General features: G+C 39.7%; 1 protein-coding gene across 7 annotated transcripts in view; it reads left to right on the forward strand.

Moving 5' to 3' along the window:
- Positions 1-23842, forward strand: part of ndrg4 (NDRG family member 4) — a 62464-nt gene extending 38622 nt beyond the window's left edge. For 4 of the 7 annotated variants that reach the window (XM_063477612.1, XM_063477619.2, XM_063477614.2 and 1 more), the window contains 14 exons: positions 8038-8143; positions 10831-10951; positions 11598-11660; positions 12098-12158; positions 12256-12342; positions 12450-12506; positions 12860-12963; positions 13091-13147; positions 13522-13573; positions 17601-17648; positions 18295-18330; positions 18482-18533; positions 18695-18733; positions 20019-23842. In XM_063477612.1, coding sequence (XP_063333682.1) covers positions 8038-8143; positions 10831-10951; positions 11598-11660; positions 12098-12158; positions 12256-12342; positions 12450-12506; positions 12860-12963; positions 13091-13147; positions 13522-13573; positions 17601-17648; positions 18295-18330; positions 18482-18533; positions 18695-18733; positions 20019-20173 — 1038 coding nt within the window. In that variant the 3' untranslated portion in view covers positions 20174-23842. Of the gene's footprint in view, positions 1-5402; positions 5610-8037; positions 8144-10830; positions 10952-11597; positions 11661-12097; positions 12159-12255; positions 12343-12449; positions 12507-12859; positions 12964-13090; positions 13148-13521; positions 13574-17600; positions 17649-18294; positions 18331-18481; positions 18534-18694; positions 18734-20018 lie in introns of those variants that run through there. The other 3 variants (XM_063477617.1, XM_063477618.1, XM_063477613.1) reach the window with 3 other exon arrangements.
- Positions 23843-24868: the final 1026 nt, after the last annotated feature.

The following is a 24868-nucleotide window of genomic DNA, read 5'->3' on the forward strand; positions in this document are numbered from 1 at the left end:
CCTCCTTCAACTCAGCCTGCTTCCTTGTGCAACCTTTGCTCTTAAATATTTGTGTCATTGGTGCTGACTTGGTTTAGCTGAGTAGTTAAGGCCCATTTTTAGCTCTTAAAATGTGGCCTTGCAGATATAAGTTACATGTTGGCTACTTGGTACATAGAACACAGAGCTGACCATAAAGAGGCATCACAGTGTCACAAACATCAAGTAAACAAATGTCTTTTATTTGCAACATATAGAATAACTACTGTTATCTAAATTTGCACATTTTATGACCTGCATCACATTTGAAGTATTATCATTCCCAGAACGTTTAATTAAACTTTTATTTATACATGTAGTCCCATTGAGACTCAGAGAATACACATTAAAACACAGGAGGGAAGCAAAAGCTAGGATTACAACAGAGCGAACAATAAATCAATAAAACAAACTCATAGCGGGATCTTTTCACAACAAAAACGACTTTGTCATCAACTTGACTATGAGTTGCTGGGCCATGATTTTTAACTGGACCCAGCTAATTAGCTAATAACACCTGAATAAACCTTCATGAACTGTTACATAATCTGGTGAATAAGCCTTGAGTGGAGCTTCACACTTCACCTCTGCTGGTTTATTTTAATCAAACGTGTGCTGAGCGTCAGACGTTTCACAGAACACGTCTGCTTTACACTTCCACCTGATGCTTCAGATGATAACGCTGCATTTTAAAGGATTCTGCCTCACTTATAAAAGTCATTATTTTCCATGTGATGTGCGATTTCTGTGAAAGTCTGTTTACGATGGGTAGGGTAGGGAAAGTTTTTACTACTTCCTCCATGATCCATCATGATTGCTCAACTGACAAAGGAGCTCTCACAAAGTACGTCATTATTTTTAAAACATCAGCAGTGATACTGGTACTGATATGTGTGTGATCTAAAGATGAAAATGATTTTTTAATTCTGGTTTTTAAGAGTTTAAAGGACTTTACAGTTTGTTATATAACAGTTTGATTCAACAAAAATCTGAGTGACAGAATTCAGCATCTAAGATCAAAAGGAAATACTTGAAGTAGAACAAGCCAGACCCGTGAAAGGCCTCGACCCACTACACGCAGTAGATGTGGGGCAGAAAAACTTGTTGCAGTTCTTTGGCATCTTATTTTGTGGTTCAGTGTTTTTGTGGTCTGTTTGGATCTTTGTGGGTTCACGTCTTAACGGTTTAAAGTCGTTTTATGGCTGCTTTTGTGCTGTTGTTGGGTGTCTTTTTGTGGTTTTTTGTAGTAATTTTGCATCCCTTTGCGATTTGTTTGCATAATGCAAACGATCTGCATTATATTGTTTAATTACAGCGCTCATTAATGTAATGGAGGCACATAGTGGCAGCTGATGGGCTGACTTTAATTACAAAACCCTAAGTCTTTCACATTCACAGCTCTGACTGCAGAAACACTGCTAACACACATGTTGTTTTAAATAAGCTTAGTTAATTATTCCCTGAGTAAAAGGAGCTTAAAACCTTTATTTAAACAGGCTGTCGCAGTGAGATCTTTTTTTGTCAAGCGATAACTGTGCACGGTTTCACAAAAGACAAAATATACAGATGTTCAGAACTTCTTGTGCCTCTTCTTCTTCTTCGTGCTGCTCCCTTTAGGGGACAGGACTGTCTCACCAACCCTCTGCTTCTCCTCCTTCACTACATTTATCAATCTTATCTGTCATCTTCCTCTTTTCCTCCTGCCTGGCAGCTCTGTATTCACTGTCCAATATATCCACTATCCCTCCACTGCAAATGCCCAAAACAATTAAAAGCATCTTCTATCCGAGTGAAATAAAATAATGTTGCTTCATTCTGTTTATACGCAGCAAACATTTGAACTCTTCTCCAGTTTCAGTGTGAACATGTTAAGAGGTACAGCTAGTATTACAGAATCCTGTGACTGGACATTGTAAGTACTGTATTTTAATATAACCAGTGATCAGTTGTAACCCAGGAATCTTTGCAGTACAGCCATAAATAAACACCATCTCTTCATCAGCAGTTCTAATTTTACAATCGTAAGGTGTTTGGAGATGGACGATGAGCTAAAAAAATCTCAGCTGAATTTGTGAAAATGTGCAGTTGGTTTGATCAGAGTATCCAACAAAGCTTTGCTGGATGAGAGATTCCTGAAATGTGCCAAAAGCAGACTTTAGATTTGTAGGGAAGAGTCACTGGGATTTAAATTACTGTAATTTATGTACAAATGCAGATTATGGTTTTAATAGTAAACAAAATATCAGCAGGCATCTACTGCTTTTTGTCCAAGAAACAATTACAGTGCGTAGGCTGCTGTGAAATCACAATGTGCCATTTTTATTTTTGCACACAAACTGACAGTGGACACTGCGTCTGTAGTCACACAGTAAAGTTGCTCGTATTAAAGGGACGGAAATTTCAAAATGGCAGCGTTATTTTGGTCTATCGGGCTACGCTGTGAATAAACTGTTGTTCTCTTTACAAATAAAGATTGCCTCATCAAAGTCTTCTAGCTGTTGGTATAAAGCACAGAACATTTTCTTCCAGAGGACTGAGGTTTAATCCCAGTTGGTAACATTTTTTTTTCTGTTCCCTTTGAGGCTTTGTTTCATGTTCACTCACTCTTTGGTTAGGTCGAGGTACTAAAAGTAAGTGTACAAAAACATCATGATTTATATGTTTTGTATTAAAAAAATATTTTTCTTTTCGTCTAAAGCTGGCAGACTGATTGAATGTAGACCTAATATAGGCGTATAAGAACTCGGTGGTGACTGGGTCAAAATTTACATTCATCACATGATGTGAAAACGTCAGTTTATTGTGAAATTATTGGTAGAAAAGCTCATAGACATTAAGATGATTATAGATCAGCACCAAATTTAAATTATGATCTGAAAAAAGACGAGAGGAATCAGAATAGTTGTGCCTGCGTGGGCCTATGAATTGCTGCCGAGATAAAAATGTTTGACGTATAATGAGCAACATATTGTATTTCATTCCTGCGTTTGAAGCTGTTTCTACGTTGATTTTCCCATCACTGCTCGAAAGCTTGCTGGCAGAGACTGTATGTTTAACGCAGACAGCATGATGCAGACTCAGCAGGGAGAGAGTTAATCTCCAGCGGGAAGGGAAAGGGGGGACAAAGTGAAAGAGAAAGGATGGGAAAGCAAAGAGTGGTGTTTACAGTTACTAAGTCAGCATGTCGAGCGCTCTCTCAACAGGAAAGGGGGATAGAGTGGGAAAGAAAAGAAGGCAGAAAGGGAGAGGATGAGGGAGAACTGAGAGACAGGACTAAATGCAGGGCTGCTAAATGAGAGCGCATAGAGAAGAGGGGGAGGGCCTGCAGCCAGCTCGATAGTCACTCAGACACCATCCCAGCCATGAGAACATGCACGTATCCCTCGCTCTCCCCACCTTAGCATGCTTCCCTCAAAATGGAGAAATACAGCAACTGTACACAGTATTATTCCTTAAAGATGAAGACTGATAACACCGACTATCCTGTTACAGAGCAATACCCTGCAGGGAAACATCAGGTACTGTCATTCATGTGGATGTGACTTCGACACGTACCACACGTACTTCAGCAATGTTGCTGACCATGCACGATTCCATCTATGACAAAAGCTACTCTGAGCTCCGGCAAGCTCTCACAGCAGGACACCACACCACACTTCATCCACAGAGACCTAAAACTGCAGCTCGCAGGATCCAAATATTCTGCTGACAGTATCCCAGGGCCAGACAGCACAGGACACCCTCAGAGAGTCTTTGTCCATGACCCAAATCTGCCACACCATGCTGGGCAGATGGCTGTAATATTGTAGCTGAGTTTTATGATACACAAACACACGTTTACAGTATCAATACTGTTGTGCATTGAGTTTAAACTCAGTGTACCTTAGCTTATTGTGCTTAAAAACAACCCAGGCCTATGTCTCTGCCCTCAGATCATCACCGTGTCCCAGCTGTATGCCCATCATAAAGTGAGGGAAATAATTATTTTGTTCTCTGCTGAATTTGTAAATTTGCTCACTTACAAATAATTTTTTATTGTAGTTTCAGTTTAATGGACAGAGATAGAATATCAACCAAAACTCCAGAAAAACACATCAAATAAAAGCTATAAACTGATTTGTTTACAATTTAAATGAGTATTTGATCCCCAAGGAAAACATGACTTAGTACTTGGTGAAGAAACCCTTGTTGGCGAGCACAGCAGCCACCAGGTCCGCACACGTCTCGTTCCTTGGCTGCCGCTTGCCAACTTGAACCTTCAGCTGCCTCCACAGATTTTCTATAGCAAAATGCAATGACCATGAAAATTAGAGTCTCTTTATTTCTTAGTGGTGAGCAAGCTTACAAATTCAGCAGGGCATTAAATAAATATTTCTCCTACTGTAGATGCACGGTGTCTGATAGTGATGGCGAAACCCCCCACAGAAAAATGTTGTTGACCAGAGAAATGAAGGTGGAGTGAAAACACAGGTGCTCACCTTACTTTTTGCTGCCAGCTTTGAGTGAGGACGTCTTACAGTCTTTTAGATGTTAAGCAAGCTTTGTATGTGGCGCCCTCTCTTGGGATACTTTAATTTTCTCGGTCAATCTTATCTATTCCCATCATGTTGCTTTTTTGTGCTATGCTACTTTATCCTGCTGATGTATATCATCTGCAACACACGCTGAGGTGTTGACACTGATTGCTCGCTGTACTCTGTGTACATTGTCTTTACCAGTTCAATACCTCTCAGTACCTAAATGTCTGACCTCTTTGGCTTCATGTGGCTCACTCACCACTCATTCTTTGGCCCACGTGACTCCTTTGCTGTAAACCTCTGTCTAGTTAAATGCTCCTCGCTGGTACTTAACTTCCAGGAATGCAAACATGTACTGAGTTTCCTTTGTATGAGTGTTGCTTGCCCCAAAGGTTGGTGTTTGAAGCTCAGATTAAACATGAGCAAAGTCTCACATACTCAGCTATACTCAGCTCAATCAGGTACAACTAATCTCTGTGATTCAAAAGCTCAGTTTTCTCCTTTTGGCTTTTTATGATATCCTTTAACTGCATAATAATCAATCTCATTGCCACATTAAATGCCATGTCCAGTCTGGCACACAGTAAAGGCTTTTAACAAAACGTTTTCTATAATTCATGAAGAGGAGCGGTTTTGCCAAAAGGCTCAAAGATAACCGGTTGCTGAGAAAAACAGCAAAGCAAAACAAGATCAAAAGTAGAGCAGTGGTGCTGATGCGAGAGCCACAGAAGACTCACAGGCCAGCGGACCAATCCAGAGGAGGGGAGGCAGCACGGTGAGCCAATCGTCTCCGGCCTGCCTCGGGTGCCTGCAGAATGTCAGAGAGAGAGAGTGGGAGTGGGGAGGGCGGCTCCAGCTCATTGTTTAAGAGCGCGGCTGGGAGCGCAGCAAAGCAGACAAAGACTCTGCAGCATCCACTAGCCAACTCTCCGTCCTGCAGACCACCCTCACCAGGACCTAGTCCCGTAACACAGGAGAGGTCTGGCTGCTCGCTTGCCTGTCTGCACCCTCCTCTTCTTCTTCATCAGCTGAGCGTAGACTTGAGAGGGAGCCATGCCTGAGTGTTGGGACGGGGTGAGTGACTGATCAGGACCAATCCTGAGTGTCATCAACACCACAAACACTGCTTTTCCTGCTCTTTGTCAGTTCATTTTGTGATGCTTCTGTTTATTCTGAATCATATAGAACGCAGGTGTTACTGCAGGAGATAAAAGCAGCGTGTTTTCTGTGTACTGCTGTGTGCTGCTGTTTTGTATTCAGCTGAAACTGCAGCGTCAGTGTCAGTTGATGGGCTGCTCTGACTCTGGCCCACTGACACACTTTAGCGCACTAACACAGATTCTGTGCAATGCTCTGATGCGCATACCTCTGCAGATGAGGGCGTGTGGGGCAAGTGTTAATCCTTCTGCAGTGTCATTTATGCAACCTTGAAGCAGACGAGTAAGGTTGTTGCATACTTCTCTTTCTGTTCACCTAGTTTTGTAATAAAAAACGAAATAACATAATTCGCTTTTGTCATGTTGCTGCACAGACGGTTATTGTTGGAAGCTTGTATTCTCTCTTGAAGATATCGCAATTATCTGAGGAGCTCATGTGTCTGTTTAATGTCACTACAACAGACTGCAAACAAAGCCTCTGATGCAGTAACTGCCTCAAATTAGAATGCTGATTGCAGATAACACTGATGTTAACGCTGAAATAATAGAGAGATAATCCGGCCGGATTAACTCCTAGCTGTTTGCTGCATGACTATTTGCTGCTAGAATAGAGGATTATGTGGAATTTTGTCACTTGGCTGCATCCGTGGCACTGCTGTATTTCTGCGCTGTGAGTCATTTGGGAGTTATTTAAATAACTCCACAATGATTGTGTGTTATTTTAGAAGAAGCAGGCAGGGCGTCGGAGATGCTGCAGATTGACAGCAGCAGGCTGACAGAGAATTTCAGGCAGCTGTTTCTCTGCATCTGAACAGTTTAAGGTGTGAAAGGATGCTGAGGGGAGGACAATAATGACAGCCTGTCAGCGTGTCTTTGCTTCAGAGTGGAAAATATAGACCAGAGTGGGAGCAGCATCAATAAAGGCTTCAGTGCAGTTTACCACCTGAACCTGGCAATAATAATCCCAAAGCATCACTCTGCTGTGTGTGTGTCTATGTGTGTGTGTGTGTGTGTCAGTTGCGCAGTTGATGGTTTCTCATATTTCCTGCCTCCATTTTGAGTTTGGCTTTTTGTGGTCAGCAGATGCTGACAAAATGTGGGTCATAACTCGACACATTTGCACACAGAAGTTATTTGATAAAATAACACAGGACTCATATTCTCTGAAATATGATTTTTTTTTCCATATTTGCATATTTGGAGCTTTTAAATTGCCATGGATTTTATACTAAGCATTCGTGCGAGTCTTTTTGCATACAAATAACTATTATTGTTTATTATTAATAACAATAATAATAAAAGAGCATCTCTAGTAGATTCTGCATTATTTCGATGTAAGTCGGGATGCACAGATATACATCAGCATCGGCTCAAGTCAAATGACGTTTATTTATATGACATATTATTTTTCCCTCGAGGCAAACATATCAACATTTCAAGTATACAAAAATATAAATACAAAAATTAAAGCTAACATAGATCAGCCCAAGTCACAGATATGGATCACTAATATTTGTCTGTCATGTTTGTTATTCTGAATGTGAAACAGAGAGTTTGACAGTTTATTTTTAAACATTGTTTTCTGCCCAAATAAAATAAACATATAGAAAAAAAGTATCAGCATTTACTTTTTTTAAGCATCAGTTTCTGTTATCTGTATTAGCAGTGGTTTTATTTTAAAGTGTTACCAAAGGTATACAAAGGTTATGAAGATTAGCTTAACCCTCATCAGAAGTGACAGTTTGCAGTTTAGAGACCGTTGAGCTGTTTTCAGAGTTGGAGCCTCAAACTCACAAGAACCACACATGGTGTCTGCCACTGGTGTAAGACTGGATGACAGTTTGTCAGTCAGTCCAAAGGCTGTTATGACTTTTACTGAAAGTCTCCACACAATTTGCAGCTAAATTATTTCAGTTGTTTTTGCATTTTCTAAACAGTAGCTAGCCACTAATACTTAAATTGTTTTCATATTTAATTCTTTCTGCTTTTTAAAATATTCCATCAGAGTCTGGACTCTAGACCTTGAAAGCCACTGACTGTTGAATTATTTAAAACACGACCTTCTAAGTAAATTAACGTCCAATAGATCATCCGTAGGATTATCCACTAATTATCGCTGCACTTGCCTCTGTCATGGAAGATTAATGAGGAGCGTAGTGTGAACTGGCTGTTAATGGGAAAAGAGCAAGTTCAACAAAAAGCAGGTGAAATTATGAGTGTTTAATGTGTGCTGGCGCACAAAGGGAAACTCTTGCGATAACGGATTAATGAGGACATCTGTTCACCCTCGAAGGAGTTGTATGTGCGAACCACCAGGTAAATGTCTGTTTTTGTGTTTTTCACAGGAACATGATGTTGAGACCCCTTATGGGATGCTGCATGTGGTGATCCGAGGGGCGCCCAAGGGAAACAAGCCCGCTATCCTCACCTACCACGATGTGGGACTGAACCGTGAGTATTGTGTTGGTGTTTTAACAGATGCTCCTGTTTCTGCACTTATCAAAGGTGATAATTGGCTTCCTACCTTTACTTTGCACGCTCGCACACACATACACACACTTTTTCAGCCTGAGTCACATTTAAAAGAAGCACGTGTATTGGATTGGATTTTTATTAATTAATTAATTTATTCAAAAAATAATAATTATTAAAGAAATCAGCTTGATATAAACTGAATGTGTCCCATTCAAGAAAATGTCTTTTGACCAGATTACATGAAATGAACATTTTACGTTGTACTTATGTAACAAAATTTACATGTAATCAAATGACTTAGAGTCAACAGTTTGGAGCATGTATACTATTTCAGTGGTGGATGGTCATCGTAAACATGGTCAAATATTTGTGAATCATGCTGACAGTTTTTTATAGTCTTGGCTCTCCATGATGTCAGCTCTCGCCATGAACACAGGAGAAGCCCACAACTAATGTTCAAACCTGCTGTTTACAAGAGCCAGCCAATCAGAAGAAACTTGGCATGAACATGAAAGTGTCTCTGTGTTTCTGACAGACGATGCACTGAGTCACTGCACCAGAGTCCAACATAATTAAGGATTAATTTGAAGAGGGACTCATTCAAAGATCCTTCAGTCGTTTCCAATCACCAGTATAAAGGTTTCCTCTAAAACTAGCACAGCAAAGACTTCATCATCTCACAGAGACAAATCAAAACCATTAAATTACTTAAAAAGCTGCGTGCATTTGGTGCTTGACAAGATTAATTATCTTTGACAAGAAAATATGTTGTCATCATTAGATAACACATCATCGCGACTTGATTTTCATTCCATGCACCAAGAGCTGGATGCTGTCATGACACTCCCATCATTGTGCAAAGTCACCGAGTGCACTGCCTGCACTTAATTTAATTTAATGAGGCATATACATAGGTGGGGTAAAAATAAAAACAATGAAAAAAACCAAAGCATTTGTCTTAAATTGAGATGCTGAGAGGCATCGATGAAATGTAGGTCAGAAAAACATGGACATCCTGCAGAGGGAGGCGAGGCGGGGCCAGCGGTGCTGCTTTGATGGGTGGAGGTGGGATAAGGAGGGTGGGGTGAATTAGGATGGTATGAGAGGAAGCGGAGGTGATATATGTATAACTGCAAATATCTGACTACATTTTTCTGCATCAGTCTGTCTCAGGTGGTGAAAAAAACCCACAGAAATCCACCCACTCCAGAAAAAAAGTACACACAAATATATATTATATATATATATATATATATATATATATATATATATATATATATATATATATATATATATATATGTGTGTGTGTGTATAAACTAGAATAGAAAATGTTCTGCTGCTGCAGCAGAACCACAGGGCTATTAGTATTCACAGCTAGTCACTAAATCAGTTGACTGCAGCACACAATCACATAGGATGGAGCAAGAGCGAGGGATGAAAGGAGTCACAGTAAAAAATAGAAAGCAAAAAGAAAAATTGGTGGGGGGCTTATTGTTCCATTAAAATGACTCCCAATCAGCAGATGGCACAGCAATCTGCCAGTTCCGTCTATTAAAAACACAGATCAAGAGAGAACAAGAGAAAAAATAGAAAGTGAAATAAAGATAAAGAGATTAGGAGTGCAGCAAAAAGAGAGAGAGGCCGAGGGAGAGGAGAAGGGCTCATTTAAGAAGTAGAAATCAGGTCACGGAGTAGAAATTGTTAGGAAAGAAAATAAAGTATTGCATCTAATTGCACAGGATGCAGAGCATGGGAAATAAAAGGAGAGGAAGAACGAGAGGCAGATAAAGAAAGTACAGAGGGAGAAAGTAGGTCACGGAGTCAGTAGGAGTATAATGTGAAAGAGCTGAGCGGTGATTCAGCGTGTTCGTGATGAGAAACTTCTCATGTCAGTGGTCACGTAGCATTCGTATTATTGCCCGCAAGCCGGCACTGCGGCAAAGTCAGAGCGTCCAGCTCCCCTCCCCTGCTTTTCATCTCTAACCTAGTTGTCTTGTTAATTGGTCCGTTTAATTAACATTGCTCAGGCAGAGCCCAAGGAGGAAACAATGTTGCTGCATGGCTTCACTGAGTCTGACACACATGAGCAGAAAATAGGCCAACTGCAGAGCCGGTGGGAGGAGGGCATAAGGAGAACTGACATCTATTATACATGAAGCTATTTCAGAATTTAATGTTCTCTATGGTGATTCAGGAAATAGAGCTCTACAGTGAGGGAAATCCTCCGTGACACACTGGAAATAAATCAGACATTCCTTCCAAGAAAACAATATAGATCCGCTCTTTTTTGTGCAATGAATGTCCCACTACTGTATATGCAGCATCTCCACACAGCCCTTGGCTATTCTCACTGTTTTCTCATCACCAAGCATCAGTGACATTTGAAGATCATTTTCAGACCATTTTGTAAAGTGTAAAAACCACATTAAAATAAAGAAATTCATCAGTTCAGTTAGAAACAAAGGTGAATAAAAGCTGTGTGTCAGATTTGCTAGAAGGAGACTTTGCCTTTCCTTGCTGGCAGAGGATGAGCTGCACAGATGGCCACCTTCAAGATCCTCTCAGAGTGTGGTGCACATTCAATGTGATAACGTTCCTCTGCTCCCAGCCCTCCGTCCTCTCACCCCGTGCTACCTCTGCTTATTTCCTCACTCTCCTACAGACAAGCTGTGCTTCAACGCTTTCTTCAGTAATGAAGACATGCAGGAGATCACCAAGCATTTTGTGGTGTGCCACGTCGATGCCCCGGGACAGCAGACTGGAGCATCACAGTTCCCACAAGGGTACAAAAAAAATCTAATGAATGGAGAATTATTTATTGTTCCCTGCATTAATTATCTCGTGTTTAGTGGAGTCGTTTACAAACTGAGAAGTTTTATAGGTTTTTATGCCTTAAATCATTAATATAATTAATGTCTTAAATTGTGATATCCCCTTTATTGATTATATTATAGAATAATTTTATTGATTATGGATTTATCTAGTTTTATTGTATTTATTTATGGGGGTGTAATGGTTTTACATTTGAAAAGTTGATTATTATGAGCTGGTCAGTCCAAAAATTATTATTATTCAAACTTGTGATTCCTATTAAGCAGTTTCCTTAATAGGAATCACAACAAACAGAAAGACAAAAAGGGTAATTTTATTCATCAATGGTCATCAATGATGCATAATATGTTTAAACATGAGTGCAGATGCCATTATCTAAATCCATTAGCTGAGTGGAACAAAGACGTCACTGAACCGTCCAGATCCTGCACATAGAACTCTATATAATTACTTTCACTTTAAAAAGCGCCCATTTATACAGCATAACAGGCAGTTGACATTTGAAAGAAAAATGTTGGGAATAACTCATCTGAGTTCTGAATCTGATAGATTTTTAAATTGCTTCGAGTGAAATGAGTCATTGCTTTCTCTCCATAGGTACCAGTACCCCACCATGGACCAGCTGGCTGGCATGCTGCCCACTGTTGTGGAGCACTTTGGGTGGGTGCTCTGTGCTTTGAATTTACATAAATTCTGTATTTTTCTTGTATTTTCATGTTAAATTGTTCAAAATCAGAGAAAAATGTTTCTGCTCCCATTTGTGTTCTACACAAAATCACCTCACATGAAAACGAGCGTCATGCGTTTTCATTTCATTCAATGACAACTGTAGAAAATTAATTTATAGGACTAGAAAATATCAGATGTTGCCAGCTGGATATAATTTTAGTCTGAGCCTACAGTACCTTTCATGTCTGAGATATAGAACACTTGTTCTTTGCACGTGTAAATTTCCCATCTATGTGTCCTACAGTAGTTTTCTGTGATGTAGGCACTGCAGCAATACATGTGGTATCCACACATATGAATTATTTAAACCATTGCATCCTTATTTGTCTGGCAAACATTTGTCTTGATGGATCATTGATCTTGTTTAGATTCAAGAGCATCGTTGGAATCGGTGTTGGAGCTGGAGCTTATATTCTGGCCAAATTTGCTGTAAGTCAAAAGTTATTCATTGTTATTTATAAAACAACAGTAGGATTTCCATTTAGGTGTCCAAAAAGATTAAGCTTCTATTGTCTTTTACGCTCAGCTGATCTTCCCTGAGCTAGTAGAGGGTTTGGTTCTGCTCAACATCGACCCCAATGGCAAGGGATGGATTGACTGGGCTGCTACCAAGGTACCTCTCCTATACTGTATCCATCCATTAATCCATCCATTTTCACATTTATGAGCCTACGTATGCCTTTTATATTTCTCATTGCGATAACTCTCTGTTTCCCTTAGCTGTCAGGTCTGACCAGCACTCTGCCGGATACGGTGCTGCCACATCTTTTCAGCCAGGTAACCTCACCTTTAAACATAATGTTGTTTAATTTCCAGTGTGCTTAAGTTTCTGAGGTCAAAGACATTGCAGGTGAAAACCATAGAACCCTAACCCTAATCCAAACCCCATTAGAATATGAGATTTTTGTTCTCTATGTTCTCTAAGTATTCGGATTACCAAAGGTACCAGGTACGGTTAGGGTTTGCATTCAGCACCAGTTCAGTGGGGGCTAAACCTCACAGAGCAGCACAAAAATAAAAAAAAAAATAATACAATTTTAATAAAGTAATTTTGTCATCATCCAATTCGACTGATTAGTTATTCTTGTATAACTGTGAGTACTACTGACCACAGCTGTATTTCTGTGCAGGAGGAGCTGGTGAGCAACACAGAGCTGGTGCAGAGCTACAGGCAGCAGATCAACAACAACATCAACCACTTCAACCTGCAGCTTTTCTGGAACATGTACAACAGGTGGAAGCTCAAACTCTGTTTATTTTTAAGTCATATAAATATATGTAATATGAATAATAAACGTAACAACAAACATAAACACGCAGCGTTTTTTTTAAACTCGTCTATCTTGTCTTGCCCCTTTCAGTCGGAGGGACCTGGAGATGAACCGCAGTGGGACAGTGCTGAACGCCAAGACCCTGAAGTAAGTCTTCAGATGTGCCATCACAGCACAGTGTTATGCAAGGTTTAGTGGAGGTTAAAGCTTTTATTTTTGTTAATTTTGGACAGACTGACACACCACTGGAATCAGCTGACCAGCTGTTAGAATAATGGGTTTCTTGTGTTGAGTAAATACAGTCACATGATATTATACACAGCTATAAAAGATTAGATAATATAATGTAAATAGATTCTCTTGTAAAAGGGATCTTCAAACATGTAGTCTGGACCCGACAGCAGAACAACAGACATATATTTAATCTGAGAGAGTTACGTGTGCTGTAAGTGATAATTAGCAAAATCATGTCAATGCTTAAAATATTTAAGATGTTCATAAAGAATACTGATGGCCTCTAGGTGTCCTGTGATGTTGGTTGTTGGAGACAATGCGCCTGCAGAGGAAGGAGTGGTGAGTCATTGTTCTTTTTCTTTCTGTTTGTCTAAAGCCAGTTAAGACAAACAAAAAATCTGATTTTCACATCAACTTGTATCTTTCAGTTGGATTCATATTTTATATTCATTACTTGGATAGCTACACTGATCAAAATCTTCTCTTTCCTACTTGCAAAACATCAAAACTTTACATTTATTCCGACCAATGTTTCTGGCAATGTGACAAACATTAGTCTAGTTTGCGCTCTCTTTCAGCTTCGCTTTTGGACTCCACCAGCTCCTTAGAGAAAGATCTGGTTCTTTAGTTGCTAAATGCTCACGTGTTAATCACTAACTGTGTTTGTCTGATGTAGGGAATCAAGTGTAAAGGGAAATTTAAGGTGTGTTGCCACCAATAAGGACACCATGAATGCACTAAAGCTCCACAAAAACAATTGTAATGCTTGACCAATGCATTCATCGGGGTATTTAACAAAAAAATACACTCTCCCTGTTTAGGTACCAAACATGATACCGCACAGGTTTTATATTGGTCACGCCCCAAATGGCCTTAAACCATTAGTAGCAGAACCTCTACTCTGTTACCATTAAAGCTCTTTAATAACAGCTGAATAAGTAGCTGAAACCCCTAAACGCTCATTAAAGCTGAAGATTCAGTGGATAAGTCTCTGCAGGTTTTAAACATTTCTCACTTGATGAACTTATCTTTGATAAAATGTGCAGAGTGTGATCACTTAGGCTTGTATGACTATTTTGAGGGGACTTGGAATTAGTCTGTGACCTTTTTGTCTCATCATGTAGTAGCCGTGCTTCATCAGTTTCTTTTCGTCTTTATGTTGCTTCTATAAATTCCCCACAGAACTGACTCAGTTTGTCAGAGTAAATAAAAATTAGCTTACCAGCAGACCCTCCCCTCCTTCTTCCTCCACCTGTTCTCACTCTGTTCAGTATTTTGTTCTTACTCTGTGCTCATTCATGAATAAAGAAACAGGTCAGCCAGCAGAGACATCTCTACAAGCCTCCTTCTCCCCTGCCTGTCTGCATTACTATAGGTGTACTATAGGTGTGTGTGTCTATTTGTGTATGTGTTCTCCAGAGGCCAGATGGCCTCGCTCTTGCTCTGGGGCTGTCTGAAGTGGCCCAGATATGTGTGCTTCTGCACCAGTTAATCTGCCGCCTGTTCAAATTGATATCAAATCACTCCATCCTCTGTGAGATGGAGAACGAGATGCAGGGAGAGTTATGTTGTTGTTATAAAACCTCTTGAAAAGATAGAAGGATGGAGAGATGGAAGCAGGGATGGAGGGGAGGGAAGCGAGGAAGTGAGAGATGCAAACAGAGGTTATTTTATTGGATGTGACAGATGGAGGTCATATTAATATTTCATATCTGCTGATATGACCAGCTGAGGCTGCTGAGTATTCTCCACTTACTTGACGCTTTTCTTTCTTTCTTTTTTTAAGAATAAATATACGGCACATTATGTACATATTCTTATACATATTTCCCTTTACTTACTAATTTGCATGCTCCATCTACCTGGCAATTTTGCAATAAAGGCACTAAAGGCTATTTCAATTCCATTCTATTCTGTTAATGCACAGTGAGTGGAATATGGAGAGATGCATATTTATCAAAGTCATATTTGCATTTCCTGCAACTAATTTGCAACTGTTTTGTTGTAGCTATGCAAATAATATGTAATTGATATGCAGTTTTGTATCAGCAGATGAAGCTCGTCTAAAAAAAATTTAAGAAAAGTTCTTATTTTATTCAAAAACGTGCAGACGTGCATTCATCTCACAGTTATACGTGTTTATTTTGTCAGGATTACCAAAAATGTATTTTTGGAATCTGTGTGAAGGATTAAAGCTTAAATGCAGCAGAGAGCAAAAGCATGTTCTCGTTGGTTTGTGTGTGATGCCCTGAATGTGCTTTTGCATGTCCACATGTGAGCAGTTAGGCATCGTTTGTGTGTCTGTGCACATCTGTGTGTGCACACACTGCAGATGAATCTTATCCTGCTGGAGTGACTCATCTCTGCAGCATACTGCAGTATCTGGGTCAGCTACATACACACTGCTGTCATCTCCATATATGGACTATACATTCACCGTCTCTGATAAAGTCCTGACACTGTTTATCTTGGAGTTGAAAGTTTTCCATCTATAGCAAGTGTTTCAGTGCATGTTGAAAGCACGCCAGCACTCTATATGGGTTAGTAGTTTAAGGTGTGTCGTGCCTTTTTTAATTATAGCAAACAGTTTCATTTGGCTTTATAGTTGTTGCTTGCTCACTGCAATTTGCATTTTCAGATCTTAGACTTGATTCTTGCACTGAAGTCTAAAATCAATAGAATTAGAATATCTTCATTAAGATAGGCCAACGGTGGATGTTAGTTATGAACTCACTGTCAGCTCACATTTCCCCAATCAACCTTTGAGTGTTCATATGTAAGGTTTGGCACAATATGGCCAATCACATGGACATGAACAACAGCAGAGCCCTAAAAAGAAAACCAAGCAATATAGCCAAACAGATCTAAGGAATTAAAAAATATAATCCAAGCTAAAAGTGACACAGTAAAACCCAGATGGAAGTCTCTGCAGCATATGCAGTATATTAGGCATAACTGGTTGAATGGTACATGACATGTACCCTTGTAAGAGGTGAAAAGTTTAACTCTTTTCCCTTTGGATTAGGGGTAAGTTTGGTAATATCTGTGTCACGGTTCGCGAGGCGAGCCGTATGGAATTATTAAAGGACCCAAGATGCGGCACAACTGAGGTGAGGAAGCTTTATTAAAGGAGCGTGCTCAAACAAAGGCGAGGGTGGCGAAAAACAGAACTGAGTAAAACCTAAACTGGGATAACTAAGCATAGAAAACAAACCTGAAACCTAGAGACACACACGGAGATGCAGGGAGACATGGAGAGACAACCAGAGATGACAGAGGAAGATACGCAGACGAACCAGCAACTAACAGAGGCAGACACAAGGTTTAAATACAGAGAAGGATAACGAGGGAATGAGACACAGAAGGCGGGCACAGCTGGGAGTAATCAGACATGACGGGACAGGGGAAACGTAAACTGAACACACTGAGATCAGTCACGGACCTTCAAAGTAAAACAGGAAAAACACACACACGCAAAGACACAACTCAGAGACTTGGGCTAAACACAGAGACCTGACTACACTAGAGGGGAAACACAGGCAGGGATGACGCCAAACAGAGGGAGCACAAACTAAACCCTGTGAAACCAAAACACAACAGTCATAATACATAAAACTATCAAAAGTAAAAGTACAAAAACCAAAAACACTGGGTCACCGACCCAGGACCATGACAATCTGTCACATTTGCTCAGTCAGAAGAGGGTGAGCTCTGCCTATACAGCTTACCTATACAGGAAAAATCCAGAATCTATGCTAATGGTCATCAAACCATGTTTTTATTGATTTATACTGAGGTTTCAAAACTCATCATAAAGGTACAGTGGAGGTCATCAAATGTCAACTTTATGGGGGAAAGAGTTAACTCTAAGAAGCCAGTGTTATCTTGTGTTATCCTTGTGTTATCTTGTTAGTCTCTTTTAAGTGTTGCTGTATTTAGTATGTGTGCAGAAAATTACGTAGTTTGGGAAACATACTGATCATGGTGTCACCAATCGTGCTAGTGTGACTTTTAGGCCCCGGCTCTGTATTCTGCAACAATTTCTGACGTAACCAGTCAGGCTATGCAAACCACTACTGTAAAAACAGTAGCTCACTTATTTTGCCTGAGAGTAAAGGAACGCCTTTCAATAATATATTTTTGTGTGTTATTACGTTTTTAAAAATTGTATATACCTCAGTAAAACACTCTGAATTTTCCTGTATCTAAATAAATGTGATTGTACTTGAATGTTATCTGTAAATATGCGGACATTTATGTTATGTTGCCTGATAAAGTCATCAGAAAGCGTGCAAAAAGACGTGATTGTTCTTGTTGTCGCATCTGATCTGGCTTAGTCAGCTCAACCTGCTGTTTTGTCTTTAAGGTCGAGTGTAACTCCAAACTGGACCCGACCAACACCACCTTCCTGAAGGTAAACGTTTGCCCTCGTTTCACCTACTGCTGCTGTAGATTCACTGAAGCAACATTTTAAAGTCAGACACATAAAGGAAAAGTAGACGTGTGATCATCAGCAATAAAACAACTTGTTTCAGTTTTGAGTAATTTTCTAAAAAGCTATTTTGACCCTTTTTACTTTAGTGTTGTGTTGTTCAAAGAAATATGTTTAATTTTGGTAAACATCCTAAATAGCTATTTCTTAATTACTCTACATTGGAAGTAATTCAGTGTGTAGAAGTTGAATAATAAATCTGAACACATTTATGAACATATTCACAAACAAGAAATACTGGTAATAGTTTTAGAAATACTTGGGTCGATATATTCTGACAGAATGTTTCATAAAGAAGAAAATAATAAGAAAAAAATAATAACATAGACATTGTTTACCTTGATGATAGACCACCAAAGACACCAAACTTGAACAAATAAGAGATAGATAGATAGATAGATAGATAGATAGATAGATAGATAGATAGATAGATAGATAGATAGATCTGTCATATTCCATGGGGAAGGACTGACAGAAGAAGAGCTATCAGTCACCACAGATAGCAGACAGAGATGGTTGATTGATCATATGCTAGTTGGCTGATGGCTGCTGTCTCCTCCCGTGGCAGATGGCTGACTCTGGTGGACTGCCCCAGCTCACACAGGTAACACAAACAAACCACTTTGCATCATGAAGATGTTGCTACACAAACAAATCAAATAAAAACACCACAGAGCACGAACTCACCATCCACATTTAAGACACTGTTTGCTCAGAATGCAGTGGAATAAAAACTCTGATGTGTTGTTTTCCAGCCTGGCAAACTGACAGAAGCCTTCAAGTATTTCCTGCAGGGGATGGGCTACAGTAAGTCTCCAAACCGCCATAGTTAGTGAGACAGAGTGGGATTCAATGTTTTTTTTTTTTTGTTGTTGTAGTGTCGAGTGAGTGTGCTATGATGTATTTTATGCAGAGGGTTATGACCAATATTAATCTTGCCCTCTGTCTTCCTTGCCCCGTTCTTTCAGTCGCTAATGTGAAGGATCGGAGGTTGAGTGGAGGGCCAGGTACTTCCTCCTCCCCGTTCACCTCTGACCTGTTATTGCCCTATTCAATGACTGTGGCATTTTAGAATTTCTTTTGAATTTCATTTGGTTGTGAATATAATATTTTGGGCTGCAATTATTATTATTATTATGGTTATTTTTTTTACTTTTGCTCTCATTTTTGGAGTTTCTTTTATCCTAAGGACATTAACCCCCCATCTTTGTTATATCAAATATAATTTTTCCTCCAATGGAAAAATATACTGCCCTTACTTCCACTCCCCCCCCCCATTCCTTTACCATTGCATCTCCAGTCCTGCTCTTTGCATGGCGTTCAGCTAGCTTTGAGCAAAGACTTTCAGACTAAGTTAACAATAATTCACCATGTCTTTAAAAAACTTAGACAATTAGAAAAGAAACTGTTGACAAAAACAAGTTGTTTTTAGTTACACTGGTTAAAAATGTATTTTTCACTTGTATCACAGAAAGATGGAATGAAATGAACTGAACTTTGTTTAGAAGATTTTAAAAAGCATAGCTTACCTGATAGAATTTTAAGTACAGAGCTTTGATATTCAAATATCCCAGGGTTACCTTTGCATTCCAATTTATTACAAATTATGGCTTTTTGATCATTTTTCCTATCAGCAAATTTTAGTTTTATTTTCAGTGGGAAGCAAAACAAGATACTCAGGTAATAATGGAGATCAAAGAAGAAATATTAAACTTTAACGTGCAAATTGGCTGAAAACAGGCTCCTGAGGTTGGTCTTTGTCTACTGACTGTGTCAGTGAAAAACTGTAGGCTAACGTGTGTGGTGTTAAAACTGTCAGGGATGCTTTTCTGGGTTGTTTCACCTTCCTGAAGGAGCCATAATAAGTCAGTGAAGTGTGAATACAGGTTAACCTAATCCTGATTACTCTAAGGAAATCCAAAACTGTCTTTGCTCAACTTGTTATCTTTCTTCAGTACAGTCATTTAATAATGACTAAACAAACCCAGTTCCACACTAATCATAGTCTGTTCCCATGAGAACAACTGAGCTTATTATATCACAGACTGAGTACATGGTGCTGCCAATGTGTCTCCAGGTAGACACATTAACAGCTTTAATTAACAAGCCTAACAATTCATGACTGTTGTATGAGCCAGTCAGCTGCCTTTTCTCACCTGCTATGAAGAAACATATTCTTCAGTTATCCACATTAGCATGTACTCCCTACATCCCCCCAACATCTACTGATTGCACTTTTTTATTTATTTTTTCAAAAATGTAAGAAATTTGACATGTTGAAATTTCTCCCAGTGCCCTCAGCCAGTATGACCCGCCTAGCTCGCTCCAGGACGGCTTCCCTGACCAGCGGCGGCTCCGTGGAGGGGTCCCGCTCACGAGCCTGCACCCACTCGGACAGCACTGAGGGAGTCGGCGCAGTCACCCATACCATGGAGGTGTCCTGCTGAGAAACCACAGGAAGAAAGAGGGAGGGAGGAAGTAGAGGGATGGAGAGAGAAACAGTGAGGCGGGCTGTGCAAACAAGAGATGGAGTTGAAGGTGTGAGAGAGGTAGTCAGGCTTGATGGAGAGGGATAGTAATATTTGAAGACAGCTCTCTTTGTCTTCATCTACGTCCTCCGGATCCCCGTGTCTGCCATTTTCTTCCCTCCTCCACTGTAAAATTCCATATGTAACACTACTTTAACACCGTAAACACATTTAAATATCCACCTCAATTTCCTTTCTCCCACCACTCAATGATTTAGCATTTACTCTTGAAGTGTCATTCTTGTGTTTGCTGAGTGTGGCCTCATTCTTTGCGTGCACCCTTTCTAACCTCCCACCCCCCAAACACACAAAACAGTAATTCTGTCAACAGTCCATACAGAAATATGCTGTAAAGAGCTAGTGATGAAATCTGGTACGAGCTGGTAAAAGTGCAGGACATAGCAATGAGAGCAGTACTTTTATGAAGTGTTTTCTGTTTTTATGTGACAGATTGTGAGCATCTCTCTCTGTGAAGTTTGAGAATCATGCGGGGGTGTGTCCAGAATTAGGCAGATGGCAGAACACAGCGTGTTGTAGCCGAGTACACCTGTAGCGCTAGAGAGGATTTGTAAGCATAGTTAGAGCTCACAACGCTGCTTTAAAGCTGCACTTGGTAAGATCTTATTTCAAATGGGTGAACTATAATTAGATTGAAACAGTGCGATATCGTCAGCATATGCTTCGACTTATCTCCATTGATGCATTTACATTAAAATATTAATAGTCCAGGTTTATAACAGCTCAAACTTTGAAATAATAAGCTATCTTTCAGGCTGTCTGTGCTTCTGCATGTGTAGTATCTGAGACATATTCTGAGGCTCATTACCTCAAAACAGGAAATTACACGCAGGCCGCCAGTCACAAGCGCACCAAAACCAAGCCACCAGGGAGCTTTATCACTTTATCTGCTTTACCTTCTTCTTTTTGCCACAATAATATTTACATTAGCGTCTTTGAGTCATCTTGATTTTGCGTGAGAAGACAATCTGGAGCTGTCTGGTATCAAATGAGCCAAAAATTATTTAAAAACATCAAATCCAACGTAGCCAATGTAGCAGCAAAGTTGTTGTGAAGCACTTGAAAAACACCTTCTGTGAAATCAAGTGAGCCTGAAACTATTAATATCTTACACTGTAAAACATGTAAATGCTTAATAAAGACGGTGGAAAATGCACCCATATGAGCAAAATACTTGTATATAGTTTGCAAAGTGAGGAATATTAATGTAGCTATATGAGCTTGAAGTGCAGATTAACCTGTTTGTGTTAACGAGGAACTTGTCAGAAAGCTAGCATTTAAATTTCAATTGCATTTAAAAAATCGTTTATTCACAAAAAGCCCCTTTACACTCCCATCACGAGCAGGGACGGCAAGGGAACATGATGTTACAATGCATCAGCTCCAAAATTTCGCTTGGAGCTACATTAGCGTAATACACCAGAGTGCAGCTTTAAGCCACGTGTCATCTCACATTTCTCAGACAATCCACTGCATAATACTAGAATAGAAGAAGTATTTATTAACATGTATATGCATGTGAATGTGAAAGTAATCTTAGGGCATTCTAGTATGTAATTAGTTTCTAGTCTTAGGGCATTCTTCATTAGCACCTTACATGTGGCTAGTTAAATAGAGCCATGGATGCAAACACCTTCATCAGCCTGCAGCTGTAGTGCATGGATGTGGTTCTCGCCATAGGCAGCTCTTTGTGGTCTCTTAAGATGACAATCACAGCCTGACTCAAACCAAACTTGACCAGGGAGGGGAACTGAGGCAGGACCAGGCCAGCCCGACAAGCTCTCGTTTCTGGGTCGACGTCACAGAAACTTGCCTTCCCTTACAGCATCCAGCCCCTCTTTGTGGATATACCAAAGCTACCCACCCACACAAACACACACACACACACACATTTTCGCACATCTACTGAAGTGAAAGCTGCGTGGGCTGGATTTTGTAATGGAAAAAAAGGAATACACAAAATTCACATGCAAGATGGAATCCATTGCTATGTGGTTAGTGGGTGTTTTGATGTGCCGTGAAGCCACGATCTCACTGGTGTAGTGCAACATAGTGAGTATATATGTGTAGTTTTAGACTAGTGCAACTGTGTGCTGCAATCTGCTATAATCCTGGACCACCTTATTAGCGATCAGGGATGGGCTCCCTTGGATTTTAGCTCATTAATGTACAGTATTCATGTACCATAGTCACCTTCGTCTGCTTTCAGTTTTACAGGAAAACCCTTTGGTCCCCTGTCAGAAGGGGCGTAGCTACCAATTGCTGAGGTGTGCACTTCCCTGAGGCAGCCTGTAAGGGGCGGGGCTTTTTTGGCGCCATTTGGGCTCCAAGCTCGGAATGTAGGGCAATCCCCAGCCACTTAAAAAAAACAAAAAACAAAACCCCTCCCTCTAAAAAAATAAAAATAAATAAAACAAACAAAAAAAAATCACAAGGTGCCCCGGCTCTCACAGGCAAACCCAGTTGCACCCTAAAGGGCTATCAGCTGAAGTCACTTTTTAAGATGTCGGTAGTGTTTTAGTCATAGTTGTGAGCACCAGGGGGCCCTAAAAAGCAACAGGCTGGGAATGAAAATGAGAAAATGCTATATTTGTGTAAAGAGGAAGGGAAAAGACCAAACACAGAGAGAGATTCTGACCTGAAACATGGCTGAATGAATGTTAAAGGAAAAGAATGTGAATTCGTTTAAGCTGGAGAGATTGTTGAATTGCTTGAAATATTCAGTAATGGTCTCAAAACGCGGAAAACAGGGATCGGATCAAAGACGTTCTTATAGAACCTCATCGGCCAACTTCACAAAAACTCAAGGTTGCATGTAGCAGATTTTGTGATCATTTTCACTGTTTGTTCTGTTCACTAAGCTATTTTCTGCCATCCTCCTACATGACTCAAACTGCCTGGGGGGGCTCCTGAATGTATCTTGTCCCTTTTTGAAGTGCTGTACAGTATTGTCGACCCACACCTCATCCTCACTATGTTTTCCATTTCTTTTATCTTTGACATTTAACCCTGTACATGAAAACCCATCTCCTATCTGCTCCTTCCTCTTCGAGGTCTTTAAATAGTGAAGTTGAATTGTGAAAGTCCACAGGTCCTGTAAGCTAGCGCTGGATCAGTTTGTATAGACCTTGGTCCTCCTTGCACTTGTAGATACTTTTTATTTATAGAGCAGGTTACCCCAACCGAGCACTCTAACATTACCGTATTGTGAGAAAATGTATTTCTTTTCCTCTTCTCTTGGAAATTTTTTTTAAAGACAACAATAGGGTGTAACCTCTTCTTGGTATTTTATTGGTTCATGTGCTAACACTATTTCTCTTCTTACTGCCATTATGACCAATTTGTATTAAGCAATAAGTTCTTTTTTCTCATTTGGATTGTTTCATATTGTGGGAGTCTTCCCTCTGAGCTTGTTTCTATTCACAACAGTAGGACTCTTACCGACTTCGTTGTCATCCAGATGTGTACTGTAAAGTTTAAATATATTATATAAATACATATACAAAGTAAACTGTCTCTGTCAATGTACTGATCAAGTAACAAGTGAGAAATAAAGACTTTACGTCAGAATTTGACGACTCAGGTGTTTTCTGTCACGTTTGGGTGCAATATTCAAAGTAGATCATCTCATTAAAACGTTTGAAAATAATGTGAACATACATTTGGAAACTTGTAGGAAATCAAATATTTTGAAGGTGGAGAGAAGAAGGATCAACATGTTTTAGCCAACTGATGTTGGAGATTAGGGAACTATTAGGCAAAATATCAAAAGTTATTTCTGCTACAGAAGGCAATACCCAGCACTGAGGCCTTGTCTGCTGAAGGATGTTGCATCTTTTTCTAATATTGTGGAATAACCAGTAAAAACCTTCATTTTCCTTGTGGTCTTTGAATATTTCTAATTTTCAGAAGTGAGATACGTTTGACAGTTGAACTGACTTCCTGATGGAGTCGTATAATATAGGGTGACCGTATTATGATTTCCAAAAAAGAGGACATTTGGCCCAGTCATGAAGAATTTTAATAATATTGTTTGTTTAAAGAAAATTTTAACATATTTAAAAGATGCCTTTTTTGTGCGGTTAATGAATGGTGAAATAAAAAATGTCATATAGGCTTTTACAAGTCAACAAGTGCAAAAGAAATAACTTAAAAACCTCTGGAATTAAATAATGTTACAGGAATAATGCCTCATCTGTATAAGAGAAATTATAGTGAGGTACCAGTGAGGTGTTGTGCAATGGTTTCTGCTGTCTCATTTGGCGTTTCTAACCTCAATTAATTTTGTTTGCACGCCACCATTCTTCCAGTCAAAGTATGATTGGGAATATTTTCCCTGTTCCATGGTTATATAAGGCTGAGAAATGCCACAGTACTGGATTTCACTAAGAGCTTCAAGAGTGACTTCCACTGAATGTAGCACTATCACACCATTGACAATAGCTTCAGTCTTGGTGCGGGCACTGCTGAACTTTTTAGTTGTGTTAAAGTCTGGAAATGTTTTTTTTTTTTTTTTTAGCAACACACTAGTGCAATCCATGGATCTGTAGCTACTGTGATGCTTCATAGTATGAAATGTCAGTGCACCTTCTGCTG

The sequence above is a fragment of the Pelmatolapia mariae genome, linkage group LG7, assembly GCF_036321145.2.
Source record: "Pelmatolapia mariae isolate MD_Pm_ZW linkage group LG7, Pm_UMD_F_2, whole genome shotgun sequence".
In the NCBI taxonomy this organism is placed as follows: domain Eukaryota; kingdom Metazoa; phylum Chordata; class Actinopteri; order Cichliformes; family Cichlidae; genus Pelmatolapia; species Pelmatolapia mariae.